Source organism: Dipodomys spectabilis, unplaced genomic scaffold (assembly GCF_019054845.1).
Source record: "Dipodomys spectabilis isolate Male_0828 unplaced genomic scaffold, ASM1905484v1 ptg000210l, whole genome shotgun sequence".
Lineage (NCBI taxonomy): Eukaryota > Metazoa > Chordata > Mammalia > Rodentia > Heteromyidae > Dipodomys > Dipodomys spectabilis.
The window spans coordinates 3903355-3929582 of NW_024870887.1; the positions used below are offsets into that span (position 1 = coordinate 3903355).

At 41.5% G+C, this 26228-nt stretch overlaps 1 protein-coding gene across 1 annotated transcript; it reads left to right on the top strand.

The window, feature by feature from the left end:
- Positions 1-107: 107 nt before the first annotated feature.
- LOC122122532 (solute carrier family 4 member 1 adaptor protein) lies at positions 108-25745 on the top strand. The gene is made up of 14 exons (XM_042696779.1): positions 108-835; positions 1055-1250; positions 4898-5020; positions 6178-6238; positions 6534-6673; positions 10180-10340; positions 11554-11623; positions 12168-12354; positions 15050-15161; positions 16689-16920; positions 19620-19706; positions 20246-20313; positions 21621-21690; positions 25454-25745. Exons 1-14 carry the CDS (start codon positions 164-166, stop codon positions 25501-25503), a joined length of 2229 nt encoding a protein of 742 aa, XP_042552713.1. The 5' UTR covers positions 108-163; the 3' UTR covers positions 25504-25745.
- Positions 25746-26228: the final 483 nt, after the last annotated feature.

Consider the following 26228-nt stretch of genomic DNA (forward strand, 5'->3'; position numbering starts at 1 on the left):
TCCAGTGTCACGGATGTTTTAAGACGCCCTGGTTTGGAAGGAATTAACCTTTTCGCTACCGCTCAGGAAGCTTTTGGGAGGCGGGAAGAGGGAGTGGCGGAGGGGAACGTGGGGCGCGAAGGGCGAGGTTTCCCCGGAACGCGTTCCGCCGTCGCACCGGTTGATGATGGCTGATCCTCTCCCTCAGTCGGAGCCACTTGCATCGCCAGAACTCAGTGGCGACTTCAAGAAACCTGCTCTGCCAGTGCCGCCGGCTGGGAGGAGTAAGGTTCCGGCCGCTAGTCCTACAGATCATGGAGATCTGAAGAAGGAATGTCCTCCGTCGCTGCTGGAGCCCGGCCCCGGGGACCCCGAGGCTCCTGTGCCTCGGCCAGTCAATGAGGAGGCCCCGAGTTCGAGTCTCCCCCAGGAGCAGCCGCGGCTCCCCACGCTTGTCGCCGGTCCTGGAGGCCCTTCCCGGGCTCCCCCGTATCAAGAACCTCCCTGGGGCAGCCCAGCCACTGCTCCCTACAGCCTAGAGATCCTGAAGAGTGGCACCATCGTGGGCACCCGTAGCTTGAAAGGAACGAGTTGCTGTCTTTTCGGGAGGCTGCCGAGCTGTGACGTATGTCTGGAGCATCCTTCCGTGTCTCGGTACCACGCCGTGCTCCAGCACAGAGCTCCAGGCCCGGACGCAGATTGTGACGGCCAGGAGCCGGGCTTTTACCTGCATGATCTGGGCAGTACCCATGGCACCTTCCTCAACAAAACTCGTATTCCACCCCGCACCTATTGCAGAGTCCACGTCGGACACGTTTTTCGCTTTGGAGGCAGCACTCGACTCTTCATCCTGCAGGTAAGTATAAGTAAGCGAGTAAGTAAGTAAGTAAATACCTTAGGACTTCATCCTGCCGGGATTCTGAGCTTCTTAAGCTTTTCGGTGAGGAAAGAGATTGTCCTAGTCAGAAAAGTGCCTGCATTTTAATCTCTAGACCTCTGTTTACATTGCTATAGTTCTGAAAGTAATTTTGCACATTCCTGAACTCTAGTTTGTCCATTTGGGCTATTTCATCAGGGACCAGAGGAAGACCGAGAGGCAGAATCTGAGTTAACAGTAACACAGTTGAAGGAACTTCGAAAGCAGCAACAAAAGTTGTTGGAGAAGAAGATGCTAGGAGAAGATTCAGATGAAGAGGAGGAAATAGATACTGAGGAAAAGAAGAGAAATGCTGGTGGCCAAGAAGATGAGATGGGTTGCACCTGGGGAATGGGTAAGCTGGTGAGCTGGTGGCTCATGCCTGTAGTCCTAGCTACTGAGGAGGCTGAAATCTGAGAGTTGTAGCAGTCCAGTCAGGGCTGGAAACTCCATGAGATTGTTATCTCCAATTAACCTGCAAAAAGCTGGAAATGGAGGTGTGGCTCAAATGGTAGAGTGCCAGCCTTGAGCAAAAAACCCAGGCAAGATGATGAGGCCTTGAGTTCAGGAATTTTAAATGCTGCCAGAAGTACTATTTTGAGGTTATTACTAGTGGTAGCCTTTTCTAGCATTAAAAAAAATCATACATGGTACCCTGTACTAGTGATTCTTAAAAAACATATTAAAAAAACCATTCCATGAACCTTTGGGGTAGATAGGGTAAATTCAATTTGTATAAATGTATCTAAAACCAAGTCATTAACTTTATCAATGAAAAAGGATTAAATTATAGATACTACGGGTAATTTTCCTTTTTTTTTTTTTTGCAATACTGGGGTTTGAACTCAGAGCTTTGTACTTGGTAGACAAGTGTTCTATTATTTTTTTTGGGTCCGGTCGTGGGGCCTGAACTCTGGGCCTGGCCACTGTCCCTCAGCTCTTCAGCTCAAGGCTAACGCTCTACCATTTGAGCCACAGCACCACTTCCGGCTTTTTTTCTTTTTGCTTATGTGGTGCTGAGGAATTGAACCCAGGGCCTCATGCATGCAAGGCAAACGCTCTACCACTGAGCCACTTTCCCAGCCCTTTTTTTTTTTTTTTTTGTCGTCATGGGGTCTGAACTCTGGGCCTGGGTGCTGAGAAAAGAGAGAAAGGGAGGAGGGAGGGAGGGAGAGAAGAAAGGAAGGGAGGAGTGGAGTAGGTAGGGGAGGGGAGGGGAGAAAGGAAGGGCAAACATTCAAGCTTAAATTTCTTTTATTTTTGGTGGTTGTCGGGTGTGAACTCTGGGTCTGGGTGCTGTCCCTCAGCTCTTCAGCTCAAGGCTAGTGCTCTAACACTTGAGCCATAGCCCCACTTCCAGCTTTTTTTGCTTATGTGGTGCTGAGGAATCGAACCTAGGGCTTCATGCATGCAAGGCAAGCGCTCTACCACTGAGCCACCTTCCCAGCCCTTATGATGGGTATTTTAAATACATTTTGAATACAGTTTATTATTTAAGTCTTTTCTTAAGAATACAGTTTATTTAGTTTTTACGATTTAACTAATATTTATTAAGTACCAATCTCATGCTTTATAATTATCATTAAAGGGAATGAAATGACATTCAGTCAAGTAAAATGAAATGTTATTCAATCCAGGGTATTCTCTTATATTCTTTGTATTGGTTACACTTAAGTTTAAATGACAATAATTTCACTTGTTTTTTTAACTTTTTTTAATGTAACTTATAGAAATTTAAGCTTGGTGGGCTGGAAAGATGGTTCAGTGGTGGAGTGCTTGCCTTGCATGCATGAGGCCCAGAGTTCAGGCCCCACAACTGACAAAAAAAAAAAAGTTAAGCTTGAATGTTTGCCCTTCCTTTCTCCCCGCCCCTCCCCTGCCTTCTCCTTTACTCCCCTCCCCCCTCTTTCCTCCTTCCCTCCTCCCTTTCTTCCTCCCTTTTCTCCCCTCCTCTCCCCTTCTTTCTTTCTATACTGGAGTTTAAACTCTGGATCTCATGCTTTCTAGGCAGGTGTTCTACCATTTGAGCCACACCTCCAGTCCTATGTATGGCCTTCATTATATTTCTCTTGGAAAGCACTGGCTTAGATCTTTGGGACACTTTATAAGTTTATAAGCAGAAGAATTTTGAACTGGAACTTGAAGGAAAAGAAAAGTAGCCCTGATAAAGCTGCATATTGGAATTGGTGTTCTGGGTAGGGACTGATGGTTTTAAGGTAGTAATGAGTTTACCATTCTGTTTGGCAGTTAGGAGCAGTTCTAGGATATTATATTGATGAAAAGGTATTAGAGGTGAGTTTGAGTGTAAGAGAGAATCCTGCTGGCACTGGTGGCTCACACCTGTAATCCTAACTACTCAAGAGGCTGAGATCTGAGGATAGTTGTTCAAAACCAATTTGGGCAAGAAAGTCTGTGAGACTCATCTCCAATACACCACCAGAAAACCGGAAGTGGCACTGTGGCTTAAGTGGTAGAGCGCTAGCCTGAGCTGAAAAGCTGAGGGACAGCGCCTAGGCCCAGAGTTTAAAGTTTAAGCCCCATGACTGACAGAGAGAGAGAGAGAGAGAACTCCAGGTAGAAGAGCTGATTTCTTTTTTCTTTTTTCAGAATGTACTAGGTGAATTCTGCCTTTGGAATAAGTTATGAGAAAAGAATGCCATGGAGTCTATTGCCAGTCCTCACACCTGTAATCCTAGCTACTCAGGACGCTGAGATCTGAGGATTGAAGTTCAAAGCCAGCCAAGGCAGAAAAGTACCCTAGAGACTATTATCTCCAATTAACCACTCAAAAGCAGAAGTAGAGCTGTGGCTCAAAGTGGTAGAGCACTAACCTTGAGCAAAAGAGCTCAGGGATGGCATGCTGCAGATTGGCCCTGAGTTCAAGCCTTAAAATGATGAGAGACAGAGAGTGAGAGAGAGAGAGAGCAAGCCATGGAAACTGGTTTTGATTTGTATATAATGTATAAAACTTGAAGGTGCTCATAGTGGTGGTTTTATGGCTGTTTCATCCTCTACCCCCAACTATCTTCCTTTTCATCACATAAAACTATATCCCTTAAAAATATGTACTCAGGGAATGGCGCTGGTGGCTCATGCCTATAATCTTAGCTACTCAGAAGGCTGAGATTTGAGGGTTGCAGTTCAAAGCCAGCTATGACAGAAAAGTCTATGAGACTCTTATCTCAAATTAAACATCAGGAAAAGCCAGAAGTGGTAGAATGGTAGCCTTGAGCAAAAAAGGTCAGGCATAGTACTCAGGCTCTGAGTTCAGGCCCCAGGACTGGCACAAAAAGGAATTTTTTTCTCACTATTATATCTATATAATAACAATTTATAGGGCTGGGAAGGTAGCTCAGCGGTAGAGTGCATGCCTTGCAAGCATGAGGCCCTGGGTTCAATTCCTCAGCACCACATAAACAGAAAAAGCCAGAAGTGGCGCTGCGGCTCCAGTGGTAGAACGCTAGCCTTGAGCTGAAGAGCTGAGGGACAGCGCCCAGGCCCAGAGTTCAGGCCCCATGACCGGCAAAAAAAAAACCAAAAAACAATTTATATATCATATATTCCCATTTTTTTTTATCAGTTGTGAAGCTTGAACTCAAGTTCCGGGCACTGTCCCTGAGCTTTTTAGGTCAAAGCTAGCACTCTACCACTTTGAGCCACAGCATCACTTTTAGTTTTCTGGTGATCAATTGAAGGTAAGCATTTCACAGACTTTTCTACCCAGGCTAGCTTTGAACTGTGATCCTCAGATCTCCATCTCCTTAGCAGCTAGGATTACAGGTGTGAACCACTGGTACCTGGCTTTATTTATTTGTCTATTTTTGAGACAGCATCTATCTATGTAGCCCAAACTGACCTTTAACTCACAATCCTACTGCCTCTACCTCTGTAGTTCAAGGATTACAGGGATGCAGCACTACTGTGTATAGCTCGGATGTCTATACGCAACCTAAAAGATGGTATCATTCAGATGTCCTCTTCATCCTTTCTTATATCCTGCAGGAGAAGATGCTGTAGAGGATGAGGCTGAAGAGAACCCGATTGTCTTAGAGTTTCAGCAGGAAAGGGAGGCTTTCTATATAAAAGATCCAAAGAAGGCTCTCCAAGGTTTCTTTGATCGGGAAGGTATGTAAGTTTCCAATCTTATGGTAAAATGTACCCATAGTGGAGTTGTTTATAGAGCTTTAGGTTAAGCTTCATGCTGAGAAATACCGTATTGTATCTTCTATCTTCCTTGCTCAGTTTTTGCCCATGTGGTTTGTTGCTTTTAGTTTTTGCAGTGCTAAGCCACATCAAAGGCCTTATGTGTGCTAAGTATGCCTTCTCCCTCTGAGCTGCACTCTTCCCTCAGAAGTTGGTTGCTTTGATCTGAGATTTTCTTTTTCTTTTTTCTTTTTTTTTTTGTCAGTTATGGGGCTTGAACTCTGGGCTTGGGCGCTGTCCCTGCACTCTTCAGCTCAAGGCGAGTGCTCTACCTCTTGAGCCACAGTACCACTTCTGGTTTTCTAGTGGTTTATTGGAGATAAGAGTCTCACAGAGTTTCCTTGCCTGGGCTGGCTTTGAACCGTGATCCTCAGATCTCAGCCTCCTCAGTAGCTAGGATTACAGGCATGAGGCACCGGCGCCCTGCTCATGATCTGAGATTTTCTTTGTGTCAAAGTCTCCTACTTTTTTTTTTTGGGGGGGGTGTCCGGTTGTGGGGCCTGAACTCTGGGCCTGGGCGCTGTCCCTCAGCTCTTCAGCTCAAGGCTAGTGCTCTACCACTTGAGTCACAGCGCCACTTCCGGCTTTTTTCTTTTTGTTTATGTGATGCTGAGGAATCAAACCCAGGGCCTCAGGCATGAGGGCAAGCACTCTACCACTGAGCCACCTTCCCAGCCCCATCCTACTCTTTTTTTTTTTTTTTTGCTCCGGTGGTGGGGCCTGAACTCTGGGCCTGGGCACTGTCCCTCAGCACTTCAGCTCAAGGCTAGCACACTACCACCTGAGCCACAGCGCCACTTCCGGTTTTTCCTTTTTTGCTTATGTGGTGCTGAGGAATCAAGCCCAGGGCCTCGAGCATGCAAGGCAAGTGCTCTACCACTGAGCCACCTTCCCAGCCCCCTACTCTTATTTCAGATGATAATCCCTAGGAGTAAGTGAAATGCAGTATTTATATTGGAATTTAGTATTTATTGTGGTATGGAAATGTGATGTCCTTATTGAACTTTTGCTCTTTTCTCACGTAACCAATTAATAATTTTCAGATCCTATTAAAACTGTTTTTTGTCTTCTTCCCACAGGAGAAGAATTAGAATATGAATTTGATGAACAGGGACATAGTACTTGGCTCTGTAGAGTGAGGTATGTGCTTTTCTTATTAATGTTCTTATCAGCAAAGTGACCAATTTCAGATTAACTTATGGTTGAAGACAACAGTCTACAGAGTAACTTTAGTCTTAGTTTTAGGCTGTTCCTAGACTTGGACCTTGATGGTTTAATAACACAGTGTTCGAGGTGAAAGGAAATGAAGAACAGCCTTGGTAAGATAGAATTGAGTAAATTGAGAGATTGAAAAGCCATCTAGGAAACCATGAACTTCATCACAGCATATTAGTTGGAACTTACTGCTGTGCTATAATTCCTTCTAACTATGCAGATTACCTGTGGATGATTCAACGGGGAAGCAGCTGGTGGCTGAGGCCATTCACTCAGGAAAGAAAAAAGAAGCGATGATCCAGTGCTCACTGGAGGCTTGTCGGATCCTCGATACTCTGGGATTGCTGCGGCAGGAAGCAGGTCTGTGTATGAGAGTCAAGAAGGAAGGAAAACAATACAGGAAGTAATAAAATGACTGGGAATGTGGCTTAATGGTAGAGTGCTTGTCTTGAGCAAAAGAAGCTCAGAGACAGTGCCCAGGCCCAGAGTTCAATCCCCAGGACTGGGGGGGGAAAAAAAGAAGTAGTAATATAGTATCTTTACAGGGGGGATTATATGAGCTTTATAGAATTTTTTATTTTTTGGGTCCGGTTGTGGGGCCTGAACTCTGGGCCTGGGCGCTGTCCCTCAGCTCTTCAGCTCAAGGCTAGTGCTCTACCACTTGAGCCACAGCGCCACTTCCGGCTTTTTTCTTTTTGCTTATGTGGTGCTGAGGAGTCGAACCCAGGGCCTCAGGCATGCAAGGCAAGCGCTCTACCACTGAGCCACCTTCCCAGCCCTGCTATAGAATTTTTTAAAGTGAAAATCAAAGTTCTCTATTTCAAAACCCAAAGTAGCTGCTGTTTATATTTTCCCAAACATTCTCTATACACACACACACACCTGCATAAATATACATATGTGTGTGTGTATTTGTGTATGATATACATATGTGTATATATATTATATATATATAATATATATGGTGTGTGTGTGTGTGTGTGTGTGTTGAACTCAGGGCTTGGATACTGCCTCTGCTAAGCTGCTTTTGTTCAAGGCTAGCACTCACCACTCTACTACTCTTCCACAAGTCTAACCACAGCTCCACTTCTGGCTTTTTTGGTAGTTTATTGGAGGTAAAGGTCATGGACTTTCTTGCTCAGGCTGGCTTTAAATCCTCAAATCTCAGCCTCCTGAGTAGTTAGATTATAGGCATGAGCCACTAGTGCCTTGCTCTCTCTCTATATATGTATGTATGTGTGTTTAGAACCAGATTCTAAGGATCAGGAGGTGTAACTTAGTGATAAAGTACTTACGTAGCATGCCTGAAGCCCTGAGTTCAATTCCTAGTACTGAAAAAAAAAAAGATATATATATAGATATCTACATATAGATATCTGTATATCTATCTATCTATCTATATATTTTAAAAGATACACAAATGCAGTCATATTACTTAGGCTTTTTTTTTTTTTTTTGGGTCCAGTCGTGGGGCCTGAACTCTGGGCCTGGGCGCTGTCCCTCAGCTCTTCAGCTCAAGGCTAGCACTCTACCACTTGAGCCACAGTGCCACTTCTGGATTTTTTCTTTTTGCTTATGTGGTGCTGAGGAATCGAACCCAGGGCCTCGAGCATGCAAGGCAAGCGCTCTACCACTGAGCCACCTTCCCAGCCCCTACTTAGGCTTTTTTGTGAGTCTTTTTTATTTTTGTCAGTACTGATGATTGAATTTGTGTATGCTACATAAATACTCTACCACTTGAGCTATACTCCTAGGCCAACCATTCCTTCCCTTCCCTCCCCTCTTCCTCTCCTTTTAGAGAGGTCTTGCTATGAGCTCAGGCTGGCCTGAAACTCAGTATATAATCAATGCTGACCTTGAGCTTGTGGTCCTCCTGCCACATTTTCCAAGTACTAGGATTACATGAGTGAACCACTGGGTCCAACTTGTGGTACTGAGATTTGACTCAGGGTCTTGTTTTATACACCCATTAACGCTATTAGTATATATTATTATATGATATGCTTATGTTTGTATGGGCTTTTAAATTATAAATCTTAGTTTATTTCGAATCTAGTGATTCCCTTCCCCCCACCCCCCCCAGTACTGAGAGTACTCTGGACCCTATGCTTGCTAGGCCTGGACATTACTACTAAGCTTTGCATCTAGGACCTGTTTCACGCTAGTTAAAGATAGAATCACTCATCTTGCCCATGCATGTGCCTTAGCTATGATCAGCCTATTTTTAGGCTTCCCATTGTTGCTGAGATCACAGGCTTATACCATATTCCTTTTACTTAATGCTGCTAACTACTACTAAGATTTGTCCTTTTTTTTTTTGGGTCCGGTCGTGGGGCCTGAACTCTTCAGCTCAAGGCTAGCACTCTACCACTTGAGCCACAGCGCCACTTCCGTTTTTTTTTTTTTTCTTTTTGCTTATGTGGTACTGAGGAATCGAACCCAGGGCCTCATGCGTGCAAGGCAAGCGCTCTACCACTGAGCCACCTTCCCAGCCCCTTGTCCATTTTTTTGAACAATATGAATCTTATAAAATTATAAATTCTAGCTAGGTGTGGTAGCATACACTTAGCAATCCCAGAACTTAAGAGGTTGAGGCAGAAAGATTGCAAGTTTGAAGCCAGCTTGAGCTATTTACTATTATAATTTTAGTTTTATTTTGTCTTTGTGATGGTCCTAGGGCTTGAACTCAGAGCCTGGGTCCTGAGCTTTGTTCAAGGCTAATGCTCTACCACACGAGCCACAGCACCACTTTTGGTTTTTGGATTTTTTTAATGCTTAATTGGAGATAAGAGTCTCATGGGCTAGGTGCTAGTGGTTCACACCTGTAATCCTAGCTAATCAAGAGACTGAGAGCTGAGAATCACAGTTCAAAGCCAGTCTGGGCAGGAAAGTATGTGAGACTCTTATCTCCAATTAACCACAGAAAATGGGAAGTGATGCTGTGTCTCTGAGTGGTAGAGCACTAGCTTTGAACTAAATGCTCAGGGACAAAGTCAAGCCCCTGAGTTCCAGCCCTCTCACCACCATCACTACCACCACCACCAACAGCAACAACAACAAAAGAGTCTTCTGAACTTTTCTGCTCTGACTAGCTTTGAACCATGATCCTTAGATCTCAGCCTTCTGAGGAGGAGTACAAGCATGAGCTACTGACACCCAGCCACTCATTGATTTTTTTTTTTCTGCCAATCCTGGGGCTTGAACTCAGGGCCTAGGTACTGTCCCTGAGCTTTTGCTCAAGGATAACACTCTACCACTTGAGCCACAGTGCCACTTGTGACCTTTTCTGATTATGTGATACTAAGGAATTGAACCCAGGGCTTCATGTATGCTAGGCAAGCACTCTACCACTAAGCCACATTCCAGCCCTACTCATTGGTTTTTAAGAGCCTTTTGCTCACTTAACTATTCATTTTTTTGTTGTACCATTTGAAGTGTTTATTGCGTATATTCACATTGCTGTACAGCCATCATCACTGTCCATCTCAGAACTATCCATTATTCCATACTGCAGCTGAACCAACTGCCATTCTACTTTTCTATCTACAAATTTGACTAGATGCTTCATATAAATAGAATAATGAGATACATATCCTTTTATGTCTGACTTTTCTTCACTTTGTATAATGCTTTCAAGGTTTAGCTGTCTGGGTTTTGTTTTATTTATTTGAGCCAGAATCTTGTTATATAGCCCAGGCTGGCCTTGAACTTTGGGTCTTCCTGCCTCATTTTCCTGAGTGCTGGGATTACTTTGTTTTCATATGTGGGTTGGCAGCTTGTGGAATACCTTATTAAGCTGCTTGCTTAATTTCCTTCCTTCTTTTCACTTTTAAAAAAGTCTAATTATCAATCTGCCTTATATCTAGTATCTCGGAAAAGGAAAGCCAAGAACTGGGAAGATGAAGATTTTTATGATAGTGATGATGACACATTCCTTGATAGAACTGGCCTGGTGGAGAAGAAGCGTCTGAACCGAATGAAGAAGGCTGGGAAGATCGATGAGAAGCCAGAGACCTTCGAATCACTGGCAAGTTTATAGAAGTACTTGTGGTCGTTTATTAAAAAAAAAAAACACCACAGTTTATTATTTAACTGTATTTTATGATAGTTAACTTGTTTTTGATGCCATTAACTGGGAGTTGAACTCTGGGCCTTGTGCTCTTGCTTGGTTTTTCATTTATGTCTAGCACTCTGTTACTTGAGCCAAGCCTAGACTCTTGGCTTTGTGTTAGTTATTTGGAGATAAGAGTCCACAGATTTTTCAGCCTGGGCTTGTTTCAAACCCAGATCTTCAGATCTCGGCCTTCTGAGTAGCTAGGATTACAAGTATGAGTCCTTGGTGCCCGGCTGATAGTTCCAGTTTTTAAAGGATGGAAATCTGGTCCTGACATATAATTTTTGTGAAGTGTAAATGTAACGCTAACGAACAACCAGTTTTATCCAAGTTATTGGGGAAAAAAATTGTCTTTCTGCTAGAAATGTTCCTCCAGGTTGGTATTGACTCATTAATAAACATACTCTTGCCAGGCGCTGGTGGCTCATGCTTGTAATCCCAGCTACTAAGGAGGCTGAGATCTGAGGCTCACAGTTCAAAGCCAGCCCAGGCAGGAAAGTAGGTGAGAGACTCTTATCTCCAATAAACCACTAGAAAACCGGAAATGGTTCTGTGGCTCTAGTGGTAGAGCACTCGCCTTGAGCCGAAGAGCACAGGGACAGCACCCAAGCCCATAGTTCAAGCCTCACAGCCGACAAAAAAATTAAAATAAATAAATAAACATACTCCTAAAAAGGAAAAGAAAAGGCTCCGAGTTAGGGCATCACAGGTGAAATTGAGTTTAGGACTTTGACAGTCAAGAGGAATCAAAGGAATTTTAGAATAGTTTGATATTAATCTGCAATGGTATAGCCTTCCTAGAATTATCCTAAGATTGCATGCATTTAACACTAATCATGTTGAGAGATTAAACCATTATACAGTATTCATTTATTTATCGTCAATGAAAAAAATATCTTGAACACCTTCTTTTGAGTAAAATGTTGAGTTACTTATTCTGTTTAATCTCAGTTCTGTAATTTAGAAATTCAGCTGGAATAAACATAAATATTTATTAACTACATAATGATCAGATTTAGCTGGATTTTTCAATTCTCTCAAAATTCACAATAATAAATAAAAATAGGAAGATGATAAACATAATTTGGAAGAAGAAAAACTAACATTGTCAATTTTGCTTTTATAGGTTGCAAAGTTAAATGATGCTGAAAAGGAGCTCTCTGAAATTTCTGAGAGACTCAAGGCCTCAAGCAAAGGTAAGGCTGTCATAAAATATTTCTTGAACTCTTGTAATGATAATGTGCTTAGTCCTGGGGCTACATTTGCTGTTGAATTTTAGAGCTAGAAAGAACATTCTATATCATATGGTTTAACCTCATCCCATAATAGTTGAAGGGAATGAACCCAGTCAGACAAAATCCTTCTCCAGGTTTCACGACTATAACATGATGGTTTTCTTTTTGTTTTGTTTTGTTTTGTTTTTTTACGCTCAATACCAGAGATATCCAGCTTTCTGTTAGTGACTTCTCTGTGGAAACTTTGGCTGAAATTTCAACATTTTATTTATTTATTTGCCAGCTTTGGGTCTTGAACTCAGGGCCTGGGCACTGTCTCTGAGTTTCTTTTGCTCAAGGATAGTGCTCTACCACTTGAGCCACAGCGCCATTTCCTGTTTATGTGGTACTGAGGAACCGAACCCAAGGCTTCATGCATGCTAGGCAAGCACTCTTACCACTAAGCCATAGTCCCAACCCTGGGGCCATCTTTTTAAACAAGTCTTGTTTTCCTTTCCTTCAACAGCTTTGTCAGAGTCACCATCTCAAGATTCTTTAGATGCATTCATGTCAGAAATGAAATCAGGTAGTGCGTTAGATGGTGTGTCCCGGAAGAAACTTCACCTGAGAACTTTTGAACTAAGAAAAGAACAACAGAGACTTAAAGGATTAATAAAAATTGTAAAGCCAGCAGAGATTCCAGAGCTAAAGAAGTAAGTAGTTAATTTGTAATTTAAAATAAGCATAATAACAGATGTAATACTTTGACTTATCCTTTAATCTACTTGGATAACAATTATAAAATAGAAATATAAACAACAGGTATTTTTTTGTTTTGTTTTGTTTTTTTGCAGTAATAGGGATCAAACCCAGGGCCTCAGACATAATAGTCCAGCACTTTATCACTGAGCCATTTCCTTCCCCAGCACAGAAATTCTTAAAAGCACAGAAGCCACTTTCATAGAAACACTGAAAACTGCTTTCATTTGTGAATGTAAATTGCCTGGAGTGTTTTTAGAGGAAGCTATGGTGCATTGCAAGACTATGACTTTTTCTTTTAACTTAATCTTTTAGTGTATAATAAACTTCTTGAAAAGCAAATGTGGGGCTGGGAATGTGGCTTAGTGGTAGAGTGCTTGCCTAGGATGCATGAAGCCCTGGATTTCATTCCTCAGAAAAAGCCAGAAGTGGCACTGTGGCTCAAGTGGTAGAGTGCTATCCTTGAGCAAAACAAAACAAAAAAACACAACAAAAAAAGAGTAACTGTACCAAGCCCAATTTTTCCAATATATAAAGACTAATAGAACCAAGAGAAAAATGGATTTATTCACTTACAAAGGTGGTTAGCTGCAGGATGTTTCTTGTTCTCTTTTGGTCTGCACTGCCTAGTATATACTGCACTCAGTATCTATGTGCTATTACAATGAAAGCTTCTTTCAGTGAAATTAAAAATTTGCATCTTTAGTTGCAATAGCCACATTTCAAGTGCTCAACAGCCGCATGGGGCTGGTGTCTATTACATTGGATAGTGCAACGTAGAAAATTTTAAAAAGAATCTCCATTGTTGCAGAAAATTTGGTTAGGCTGCCCTCTAGATTGTCAGCAAGCATGTATTTGCCCTGCATCCTGTCTATAAAATCTATGCCACAGCTTTTATATGCCGTATATAAAACCTGTGCCATAGGTTTTATATGCACTGTAGCTATAGCATTTGCAGTTTGAAGTACAATCATAAAACTAGTATAAATTTTGCTTTCTTCACAATTTATGAACAGGATTGATTCTTATCATGGATTATGGTACCCTCAACACATGGTTTTTTCTTTTCTTGTTAAGAATCGTCACCTCCTTTGGGCAAATTTTTGCATATCCTCTAGGCCACCCCCATCTGTTTAATGTTGCTGTTAAATATCAGAATTTAGTACAGCTGAAAAACATCTGTGGTGGTGCCAAAGCCTTCCTGAGGCCTGAGGATTGGTGTGAAGGTTCATGATTTAGAGGAGGGTATTTTGGTAGCCTTAACAAAGTTTCTGCCAGGTGCCGGTGGCTCACGCCTGTAATCCTAGTTCCTCAGGAGGTTGAGATCTGAGATCAAAGCCTGGGCAAGAAAATCCGTGAGAACCACTAGAAAACCGGAAGAGGCGCTATGGCTCAAGCAGTAGAGCACTCACCTTGAGCTGAAGAGCTGAGGGACAGCATCCAAGCCCAGAGTTCAAGCTTCACGACTGGCAAAACAACAACAACAACAAAGTAGTGGTTTCTGACAGGAGAAAAGGCAGGGAGGTGGGGCCCTAGAACACCATCAAGGATAAACTTGGGTAAAAGGTGGCTTCAGGGTGGACCAAGAAAGTCACTTTCCTCCCTCCCTCCTTCCCTTCTTCCCTTCTTTCCTTCTTTTCTTTCTTCCTTTTTAAAATATGACAGTTCTGAGGCTTCAATTCAGGACCTGGGTTCTGTCCCTGAGCTTTTTCACTCAAGGCTAGTGCTCTACTACTTGAACCATAGTTCTGCTTACAGCCTTTTGTGTGGTTAAGTAGAGATAAAGGTCTCATAGACTTTTCCTGCGTGGGCTGGCTTTGAACTACAAATCTCAGACCCCAGCCTCCTGAGGAACCAGAATTAGAGTCATGAGCCACTCAGCCCCTGGCTTGGTGGTCAGTATCTGATACAGGTCACTATGAGTTGGAATGGTCAGTCTGTCCATGTGGAGGAAGCATAGGGTTCTCCCCACCCCCCAGACCATTCCTAATCTTTTTTGTTTGTTTGTGGGTCATAGGGTTTGAACTCGGGGCCTGGGTACTGTCCGTGAGCTCTTCAGCTCAAGGCTAATGCTCTAACACTTGAGCCACAGTGCCACTTCTAGCTTTTTCTGTGTATGTGGTACTAAGGAATCAAACCCGGGGCTTCATGCATGCTAGGCAAGCACTCTACCACTAGGTCACATTCCCAGCCCCCGTTCTGAATCTTCTAAGCTTTCCTCTGTCTCAGCATGGCTCTGTTTCATTGTCACCACTACCTACTTGTAGTTGTCACTTTAGCCTAATCTAAAAAGTTGCATCTTGTCAACTGAACTGCAAATCCTTGGGCTTAAACTCAGGGCCTGTGCTGTACCTGAGCTTTCTTGTTCAAGGCCAGCATTCTATCATTTGAGCCACAGCTCCATTTCTATTTTTTTTTTTTTTTGTAGTTAATTAGAAATAAGAGTCTCACAAAGTTTTCCTGCCCTGGCTGGCTTTGAACCAGAATCTTCAGATCTTAGCATCCTGAGTAGCTAAGATTACTGGGGTGAAGCATTGGTGCTTAATTTGTGGTATTTTGTTTTGGTTTTGTCAAAAGTTACTTTTGGTATTTTTAGGGAAAACCTTAGACTCACTGGAAGAGATGAGTATAATTGTTCTTTCATTCTAGGACTGAACCACATAATTCAGGTTTGGAAAACAAAGCTAAGAAGCTTACATTGCCTCTCTTTGGTGCTATGAAAGGAGGAAGCAAATTCAAATTAAAAACTGGAACAGTAGGGGTAAGTTGTGAATCAAGATGCTGAGTTGTCCCCGAGCTAGTCATTCTTACTCCCTCTTTCCCCTTCCTTCCTTTTTTTTTTCCTCAGTGATGGGGTAATATTTTTTTAAAAAGTACAAATGTGGGGCTGGGAAGGTGGCTCAGTGGTAGAGCTCTTTCCTTGCATGCATGAGGCCCTGGGCTCGATTCTTCAGCACCACATATGCAAAAAGAAAAAAAAAGCCAGAAGTGGTGCTGTGGCTCAAGTGGTAGAGCGCTAGCCTTGAGCTGAAGAGCTGAGGGACAGTGCCCAGGCCCAGTTCAGGCCCCATGACTGGACCCAAAAAAAAAAAAAAAAAAGTACAAATGACTCATTCCATAGTGATATGAAAGGTTCTTGTGAGCTTGGTATGGTCATATCATATCTTCCCCAGAATTGGGCTATTAGATTTTTTTTTTTCAGTTTAGAGTTATCAAGAATTGACAGAGTGATTCATGAAAATTTACAAGTAATTGATTTGTAAATTGGAAAATCTTTTTATTAATTTTTAATGAATGTTGAATTTAGGAATGGAGTACTATAGCTAATGCATTCGCCTCTGCCATATATATATTTTTTCCATACTTGGTTTAGCCTGTCCAATATCTTTCATGTGTGGGAAATACTATGCCTTACAAATGAGAAGCTAGTTAGGAAAATACCAGCTTGTACAGTCATGCATTTAAGATGACAATCAGATGTGGGTCTTTGGTCTCCTGAGTTTCATGATTTTTCTACTTTTCTATAATGCCCCACTGATTCGTGTTTTTGTTTTTTGTACAGATTTTTGTCACTCCAAAGAACTGAACCCTGTATATGTTTGCCTGAGTTACTTTAACAAAGTACCACAGATTGGGTGGCTTAAAACGTAGAAATTCGCGGGCACCAGTGGCTCACACCTGTAATCCTAGCTACTCAGGAGGCTGAGATCTGAGGATTGAAGTTCAAAGCCAGCCCAGGCAGGAAAAGTCTGTGAGACTCTTATTTCCAATTAACCACCAGAAAATGGGAAGTGGCCCTGTGGCTCAAGTGGTAGAGCACTCATCTTGAACTGAAGAACTGAGGGATAGTGCCCAGGCCTAAAGTTCAAGCCTCACCCACACACAGAAAAAGAGAACACAATATGAATGATTTCTTTTTGGGGAATATATATGTTACTTCTTAGATAAGGTCCATTAGTATCAAGAGATACAACAGGACACAATTCCTACTGTTACTTACATGGAATAAATTAGTTCCCTACAAGCTAGGGGTCAGACTCTGGGCCTTGTACATGCTAGGCAAGTGTTCTACAACTTAGATACAGCTCCAGCCTAACAGTCTCAATACCTTGGACATTTGCTAAAGGTCCATAGGTGGACAAAATTCCATGTGATAGTTCAACTTGCAACAAACTTTTGCAGGGGTTATTAACCTAGAGAGGTTAAATTCTACACATTTTAACCCCCTGGAAAAGATTAGACATTTTATTGTGTGGACACTCTAGTTGTAGTTTTGTTTCTTTTATAGAAGCTGCCCCCGAGGCGTCCAGACCTCCCCCCTGCCCTTATGAAAACCAAGGATGAGCCTGAAGTAGAAGAAGAAGAGGAAGAAGAGGAGGAAGAGAAAGAAAAGGAGGAGCATGAAAAGAAAATGGAGGATGGAAGCAGTAGGCTGCCTGAGGAGACAGAACCAGAAACAGCAGTGCAGGGAATGAGTGCTCCCACAGATCTCCCATGTTCTGAGGAAACAAAAAGCCATGGTAATGTCTATCTTCCCCTCACTCTACTGTTCATTGGGACATTTGCATTAACTATGAATCATCTGTTGCCACTAGCTTATGCCTGTAATCCTTGCTGCTCAGGAGGCTGAGATCTGAGGATCATGGTTTGAAGCCAGCCCAGGCAGAAAAGGTCTCTGTGAGACTTTTATCTCCAGTTAACCACTCAAAACCCAGAAGTGAGAACTGTGGCTCAAAGTGGTAGAGCAAAAAGAGCTTAGGGTCAGTGTCCAGGCCCTGAGTTCAAGCCCCATGACCAACAACAAAAAAAGGCAAAAGCAATTTTGCCTGTGTATTTTAACCCTGTATATATACGGTATGCTGTATAGTAAAGAGACATATTTTCTTGATCTTCTTTGCCATTATTTATGCCATTGCAAATTAAGATTGAAATCTGTGGAATCTGAAGCCATAGCTGCTGAGTTATAATCCTGCTGCTGTCACTGTGTGAATAAATTGGAAGACAATGGAGTAATGTGGATGGTGGGGCTTGATCGATGGTCTCAGTATGAGCCTCCCCTTACTTTACTCCCTATCCTTAAAGCAGAGATGGTTTTCTTGAACTGATGTTCTTAAGAAAGATCATTCCTTGTTTTGTCTATAGTACCTAGCAGAGAGCCTAGCATATAGCTACCTCTGAAAAGATTTGATGAAAAATGCTGAAAGAGAGGATTGACTGATTTTATTTTATTTTTTTCTGATTGAGAAAGGAATACATATATATTCATTTTAGAAATTTTAGACCATGCATAAAAGTCCAAAGAATAAAAGAGAAAACTCTCAGAATCTCATCCCTAGAAATTATCTTTTTGTTGTTAGTGGTGGTGGTGGTCATGGGCTTAAACTTAGGGCCTGTGTGCTGTCCTTGAGCTCCTTTTACTCAAGTCTAGCACTCTACCACTTCAAGCCACAGCACCACTTCCAGTTTTTGGTGGTTAATTGGAAATAAGAATCTCACAGACTTTCCTGCCTAGGTTGGCTTTGAACTGTGATCCTCAGTTCTCAGCCTCCTAAGTAGCTAGGATTACAGATGTAAGCCATCAATACCCAGCTTTACCTTTTAATACCCTCTTCTCCTTTGTCAACGTCAGAAGTTATTTTTCTGCAGCTTGCTGAACTGCTTAGCAAATTTAAGATTTTACAAAAAATAGGAAGTATTAGGAAAAAATTAAAACTGCATTCAGTGTGTATAGGAATGAATCCATATCTGATTCCAAACAAATCAGGCTTGCCTATTATTTATTTGTTTGTTTGTTTGTTACCCACCCTGGAGCTTGAACTCTGGGCTTGGGTGCTATCTGTGAGGTTTTGTGCGCAAGGCTAGTTCTCTACCCCTTGAGCCACAGCTCTACTTCTGGCTTTTTTTTTTTTGGTCTGGTCGTGGGGCCTGAACTCTGGACCTAGGCGCTGTCCCTCAGCTCTTCAGTTCAAGGCTAGCGCTCTACCACTTGAGCCCCAGTGCCACTTCCGGCTTTTTTCTTTTTGCTTATGTGGTACTGAGGAATCAAACCCAGGGCCTTAGGCACGCAAGGCAAGCACTCTACCACTGAGCCACCTTCTTAGCCCTTTTTGTAGTTTTTTTTTTGGTTTAGTCTTATGGACTTTCCTGCCCAAGCTGGCTTTGAACTGCAGTTCTCACATCTCAGCCTCCTGAGTAGCTAGGATTACAGGTGTGAGTCACTGGTGTCTTGCAGGATTGTCTATTTAAAAATGAGCCTGGGCTATAACTTTCTCTTGAATCACCTTCAGGTCTCACAGGAACAGAGAAGTTAACTTTTCCCACATCTACGAGAGGTCCACCTTTCGTATTTGCCATTTTGTTTTTTTGTTTACTTACTGGCAAAATGCCTTTCACAAAGGTATTTTATTCATACTTTTTTTTCTGATCTGGTTTTTGGTTATAATCAGCAGAAGGGGGGCAATAAGTATTGTATTTGTTTATATGTTTAGGGAACAAAATATATGTGTGCAAAAATAACAGAGGTTTTAAAACTTGGCTTATAAGATTAAATAATCAGTCTATAGCTGAAGTGGGGACCTGCCTAACAAGCACAGGCTCTGAGTTCAAGTCCTAGAACTACCAAAAAATAATCTTAAGCTGATAAGGAATTCTGAACTTGCCCCCCTCCTTCCTTTTCTTTTTAACAGCATGAGGATTATATTACACAGGCCGTTTTTTAGCTTTTGTTGTCTTACATTAAAAAGGAAAATTTTTAACTAAGGAATATAGTGAGCCATTGCATGCATGTGCCATTATTTAGCTTTCATTTGCTAACCATGTAAGTTAAATAATTTTTGGTATTGTGAAACTAATCATGTAAGTTAGATAATTTTTGGTATTGTGAAAACACATTGCTATTATGAAAGCATATTGTGAAAACACATTGTGTAAATAATAAATCTCAGTGCTTAGGTCTGAGTATTTAAAAATATATTCCTGGAAAAAGAATTTTTACACCAAGAAGTATGTATACTTTTAAGGCTTTCAGTAAGTTCAGAAAATTTTTAAGTGGCTCTCTAAGAGACTTTTATTAAGGCACATTTATTGGAAACCTACTAAGATTAGTTGAAGATTAGCTGAAACTGATGATTATATATGTACATAGCTTCTCTTCTGTTTTTGTATTCATGGATTCTATCATGAAATAAGTAACAACATGCTTTGGTGCTGCTTTTTATAGAGCACAGCTCTCAATTCAGCCAAGTGGAACAGAATGAAAATGATCAAGAGACTAGTGAAATAACTTCATCACATGAGGAACCCTCTGGTAAGCTGGGGAGCAGACTGTGCTGCTGCTCTTCATGTGGGTGCCACTTGGTTTCATATGGAGTCGTTGGCTTCTGTCCCATAAGGGAGTACAACAAAGGGCCATGCGGACACCAGGTAGAAGCAGTCAATAGAGCAGTCAATAGAGTCAATTTGGGAAGTATAAGAAGTTTGTATTTGGTGCCACTGTTTGCCTTTCTTATACTTTTCTACCTTCTAGAGTTCCTTCTCTCTGCTCTACAAAGCACTTAATGTCCTAATGTGCCTCTGGTCATACAAAACCTTCCTTAATTCTCTATCTCCCAGAAAGCATTGTGTCCTACCATGGAAGTTATCCTAAACCTATTAAAATAAATTGATTGAAAGCTGGATGCTGGTGGCTCATGACTAATCTTAGCTACTCAGGAGGCTGAGATCTAAGGATCACCATTCAAAGCCAGCCTGGGCACAGAAGTCCACTTTAAGGGGAACTTTTTCCTTTCATATTACTTTTTCTGAAAATAGCTATCTTCATTCCTTTTTTTCTTCTTCTTAAATTAGCATCAGAAAAAGAATATGAGAAAAGCAGAGATGAATTGAAGAAAAAGAAAGTGCCAGGTTCATACAAAGTAAGTACTTCACTTCTCGGAAAGTAAAAATGAATCCACTTATTATAAACCATATCCTGAAGAATGAGTCTTTGGAGACTTAGAGTTCTCAGCAACTTTAGCCTAATCTTCTAGAAATCTGCACTCTGATTTTTATTTTTAAAATTTCTATTATCCCATTCACCCTATTCCTTATAGTTGCTCGTGTGTGTGTGTGTGTCTTGAACTGAGAGCCCAAGCACTATCCCTGATCATCTTTTGCTTAAGGCTAGCACTCTACTTGAGTCACAGCTCCATTTCTGGCTTTTCTGGTTGTTTAATACTGATAATAGTCTCACAGACTTTCCTGCCTGGAATGCCTTCAAACCATGATTCTCAGAACTCAGCCTCCTGAGTAGCTAGAATTACAGGTATAAGCCACCAGTGCCTGGCTACAAAAACCTCTTAATATGCAATTTTTTCTATCTAGTATATTATAAAAATAAATTTTAACATTTTATTCTTATTTTCCTTCTCTTGTTACACAAAAGGTATAATTAATGTACTCCATCGTGCATCCTATTTTTTTACCCTTGCATGGAAACCATTTTATATCAATCTATAAGGTGCTCTTTATTGCACAGATATACCCTGTTTAACCACATATGTATAGCTAGACACTTGGATTGCTTCTAGTCGTTCATTAGATCAGTGCTGTAATGAAAACTTATGTGTACATGATTTTGTGTGGATATGGCAAGTTCCCAGAAGTGGGAGTGCTCGGGTGTGTCAGGAGGCCCCCAAGACCATCACGAGGTAATTCAGAGGAGAACTCACAGTACTCAGGATTGAACTATGGCTGTGATTCACTACAGCAAAAGGATACCAGGCACAACCAGAAGAGGCCCCTGGGGCACAATTTAGTGAAAACTAGTTGCAAACTTGAAAGATCCTTTTGCATTTGAGACACACAGGATATGCTTAAGTTCCATGACAAGTATGAAGTGTTGCTGCCTGGAGCAGCTCATTAAGAGTCTCAGTGCCAAAGAATTTTACTGAGGGTCGATCAGATAAGCATTCCATACATGTACACAAATTCCATATTCCAAAAACCAGCTATTCAAAATAAACTGCCTTGTTGGTGCAGTAGAGACACACTGAGCTACCATTATCAGGATAGCAGTAACCATACATATAATAGATGTATATGGTTATATGTAAATATATCTATGTAATAGACATATGATTATATGACAGATATATATAGACATATGGTTATATAATTATATATTATATTTATTACATATATGTAGAGAGAGAGAGAGAAATAATCCATCTCTTCTTTGCAGTTTCCGCCTGTACTTTCTTCCAAATATCCTGAAGATGATCCAGACTACTGTGTGTGGATGCCACCAGAAGGTATGTATATATTGTTTTGACTTTTCTTTTCCTCTAAGATTTCTTTATATTTTGGAATAAGTAATAAATATTAATGTTCAAATTAAGAAAGTTACAAGAGAAGCTGGGCCCAGTGCTATAATTCCAGCACTTGGAAGGCTGAGGCAGCATCTTACTTTGGATTGAGAGTTCAAGGATAGGCTTGACTATAAAGGAGACCCTGTTTCAAAAAACAAAACAAAGCCAGACACTGGTGGCTCCTGCCTGTAATCCTATTTGCTCAGGAAGCTGAGCTCTGAGAATGGCAGTTTGAAGCCAGCCCAGGCAGAAAAGTCCCTGTGAGACTCTTATCTCCAACTAACTACTTGAGAACCAGAAGTGGCACTGTGGCTGAAAATGGTAGAGTGCTAGCCTTGAGCAGAAGAGCTCAGGGACAGTGCCCAGGCCCTAAGTTCAAGCCCCATGACCAACAAAAAAACAGCAACAAAAATGTTACAAGAATATGTAGCAAATAAAGTCTTTATGGATGCAGATAGAATGGCTTATTAGATTACCTTGAAGTAATCCAGTAGTAGAGGATAAGAGAGGCTAGGGTGCAGGAAATAGTTGCCACAGGGTTGGTGATATATGGCTGGTTATTAAAGCTGGATGAGGGTCCAATATATTTTTCCATTTTTCCATGGATTTTATATTTTCTTTAACAGAAGGAAAAACTCTTCAGCTATGCCTCTGCTAATCTTTTCTCTACAGATAACCAAATGTTGTTTTCTTTCTTTATTTTATTTTTTTGTTTTTTTTCTGTAATGAAGCTTAAACTCAAGAGACTGGGCACTGTCCTTGAGTCCTCTTATTGCTCAAGGGTAGCAATTCAAGCCACTGAGTCACCTCTAGTTTTCTAGTGGTTAATTGGAGATAAGAGTCTTACAGACTTTCCTTCCTGGCCTGGCTTTGAACCGTAATCCTCAGATCTCAGCCTCCTGAGTAGCTAGGATTACAGGGATTACAGGTGTGAGCCACTAGTGCCCAGTTTTTTTGCTCAACCTCTCTAGCCATAAAAGAAATACAAATCAAAACAACATTGAGATACCACCTCACCCCAGTTAGAATGGCTATAATCAAGAACTCTAATAACAACAGATGCTGGAGGGGATGTGGACAGAAGGGAACCTTACTGCATTGTTGGTGGGAGTGTAAACTCGTTCAACCACTTTGGAAAGCAGTATGGAGGTTCCTCAAAAAGACTCCACATAGAGCTCCCTTATGACCCAGCAATCCCACTTTTGGGCATTTACCCAAGTGTTCACAAACAAGACCATACTAAAGCTACCAGCACAACTATGTTTATTGCAGCATTATTTACCATAGCTAAGATATGGAACCAACCCAGATGCCCTTCAGTAGATGAATGGATCAAGAAAATGTGGTATATATACACAATGGAATTCTATGCCTCCATTAGAAAGAATGACATTGCCCCATTTGTTAGGAAATGGAAAGACTTGGAAAAAATTATATTAAGTGAAGTAAGCCAGGCCCAAAGAAACATAGGTCCCATGGTTTCCCTTATTTGCGATATCTAGTATATGTCTGAGTCAAGCAGAAAAGGTCAGATAAGTTGAAGTTAGAGAAATGAACCCTAAGATATGTATTCAAATTTTCTTTTTCCTTTCATGCGATTATTTCTAACACATTTATAAGATTATTTCTTGGGGCTGGGAAGGTGGCTCAGTTGGAGAGGGCTTGCCTTGCAATGCATGAGGCCCTGGGTTCGAAAAGAAAAAAGCCGGAAGTGGTGCTGTGGCTCAAGTGGTAGAGCGCTAGCCTTGAGGTGAAGAGCTGAGGGACAGCACCCAGGCCCAGAGTTCAGGCCCCACAACCAGACCCCCCCCCAAAAAAAAAAAAAAAAAAAAGATTATTTCTTTGTTGCTTTGTATGTCCCTCCCCCATGGTATAACCCCTGCTTTAACTGTATTTGATGTCGGTATAATTTGTGGAGGGGAAGGGGAAAAACAAATCGTTTAAATAGGGATACCCATTGCAATGAGATGTACAAGTTGTTATGTTGAAAACGAACTTTACAACTTTGGTACGGGGGGGGGGTGGGGGGTGGGGGGGGGGAAGGCCGAGGGAGGATGGGATGGGGAAACAAAGGAGGAGGCTACAATGCTTGATAAGAAATGTACTCATTAACTTGCCCATGTAATTGTAACCCCTCTGTACAGTATTTTCACAATTAAAAAAAAAATCATAATACTCTGCCTCAGGTCCTAAGTGCTGGTATTATAAAGGATATACCATCATACCCAACAAAGTGCTGGGATAATAAGGGGTATACCATCATGCTCAACAAAGTGGCAGTATAGGCTTTTTTCATGGTATACACTTTAGCTACCTAAATAGATTTAGACAGCTGTGTTTTCTTTTCTTTCCTTTTCTTTTTGCCAGTCCTGAGGCTTGAACTCAGAGCCTGGGAACTGTCCCTGAGCTTTTTATGCTCAAGGTCTACCTCAGCACCATTTCTGGTTTTTTCTGTGAATGTGGTATTGGGAAACTGAACTCAGAGCTTCATGAATGCTAGGCAAGCACTCTACCACTAAGCCACATTCCCAGCCTGTGTTTTCTTTTCTTTCTTTGCTTTTTTGTCAGTTGTGGGGCTTGAATTCAGAACCTACGTACTATCCCTGAGCAGTTTTTTGCTCAAGGCTACCACTTTAAGCTACAGCTCCTTTTCTAGTTATTTAGTAGTTAATTGGAGATAAGAATCTCACAGACTTGACTTTTACTGTCTGGTCTGGCTTTGAACTGTGATCCTCAGATCTCAGTTCTCTGAGTAGGTAGGATTACAGGCTTGAGCCACCAGTGCCTGGTTGGTTCCCAGTCTTTTGTCATTGCAAACAATATTATAATAAACAACCTCTTAACCTTAATTTTATACTATATATAGAGAAAGTATACATATATATGTGGATATATTATATGCTGTAATATATAATATATCTATACTATATACTATAAATGTGTGTACTATGTATAGTAATATATATAGTTATATGTATGTATGTATGTATGAAGCATTGAGGTGCATCTGTAGAAAAGAACTAATAGAAGTTAATATGCTAGATCAAATCTATGATCATTTTAAGATAGTCTAAATTGCTTTCTATAAAGATTGCACAGGTTTTGTGTTCATACATACCCTGTTTTTTTTGTTTTTTTGCTGGTAGGGGCTTGAACTCATGGCCTTGTGCTTGCTTGGCTTTGGTTGCTCAGCTCCACCTCCAGCCCCACTTTATGCCCACAGACTTTTTTACCTATGCTGGCTTTGAACCTAGATCCTCTGATCTTAGCCTCCTCAGTAGCTAAGTATGAGCTGGGCATACAGACACATTTAATGTCCGTGCACAAGATACTTGTTATCTCCATGTTCTTCACATGTTGCTTTATTCCTCCCCCCAAAATGGACTTCCTTGTTCTGTTTTCATAGATGCAAACCATCTACTTTCACCATCTTCATCCTCTTCCATCCTCCTTGCTAGCCCCCTCCCTCTAGAACCTACCACCCCACAGAGCCTGTTTCTCTTTCCCAGCCCCTCTATAATCTGCTCATAAATGTTAGTGTTGATGTGACATGAACTAGGTTCTGAAAGTATACACGAAAAGTAAAAATTCTGTCACAGGAAGAAACTTCCTTACTTGTTTTACTTTGGCTTACTGATGTGTAGATATCTATTCCCTCTAGACTTTGAGAGAGTAACTATCTTTCTTTTTAAATACTGTGATCTAGGTCAAAGTGGAGATGGCAGAACCCATCTTAATGATAAGTATGGCTATTGATTGCCCCAGAACTTGAAGGAAGAACTACGGCCCATGTGATGCAGGCTGTTGGGGATGGTATGTCCAGTTGAAGGGCAGACGGAGTCCAGATGATCATTTGTAAATTCTGGCGACTGGACTTTTCATCTGTGTTCTTGGCTTCCTACGTTTATCTGCTTATCTGATTTTCCCAACTTGATATTTATGTTTAAAAGCTTTTGTGAATATATATATGTAAAAAGAGAATCAGATGCTTTGAAAATTAGTAAAGTGTGCTATGTGATATGCGATAAAATCAGAAAATGAAAATATCTCTAATGTTGATTTAAAGTCATAGCCTCTTAGGTTAAGATTTAGAAACTGGGTTGGGGATGTAGCTCAGTGGCAGAGTGCTTGGCTACCCCTTAAAAAAACAATAGCAGTTGGGGGACTGCTTTTCTGAAGCACTGGGCCACTTCTGGTGGTTAGGCTATGGGAGTCACTATTGCTACCACAAATAACTGTTGAATTGTGTTGACATGCCATGGGTGTGACTCTGTGTCCCTGTCATTCTTGGAACTGAAAACAGACTCACAGTGGAGTCTTCCTGCTGCCTTCACTTGCAGTTTCCTGCTAGCTTTGGGAACAGACCCTGACTTACTAGGGAAGACATTATTAACTACAGTACCACCTCTTCTGCTTGGGCTTAATCTGTTGAATGTTCTGCACCCTCACTAGTCAGTTGGCCATTCCTCTTCTTGTAAAAG

Excerpts from the sequence above, each read along its gene's own strand:
- LOC122122532 (XM_042696779.1), top strand. The coding sequence starts at position 164 with ATGATGGCTGATCCTCTCCCTCAGTCGGAGCCACTTGCATCGCCAGAA. Across the intron at positions 5,021-6,177 it reads AGGTTTCTTTGATCGGGAAG|GAGAAGAATTAGAATATGAA; the intron begins GTATGTAAGTTT and ends TTCTTCCCACAG. Across the intron at positions 16,921-19,619 it reads TGAGGAAACAAAAAGCCATG|AGCACAGCTCTCAATTCAGC; the intron begins GTAATGTCTATC and ends TGCTTTTTATAG.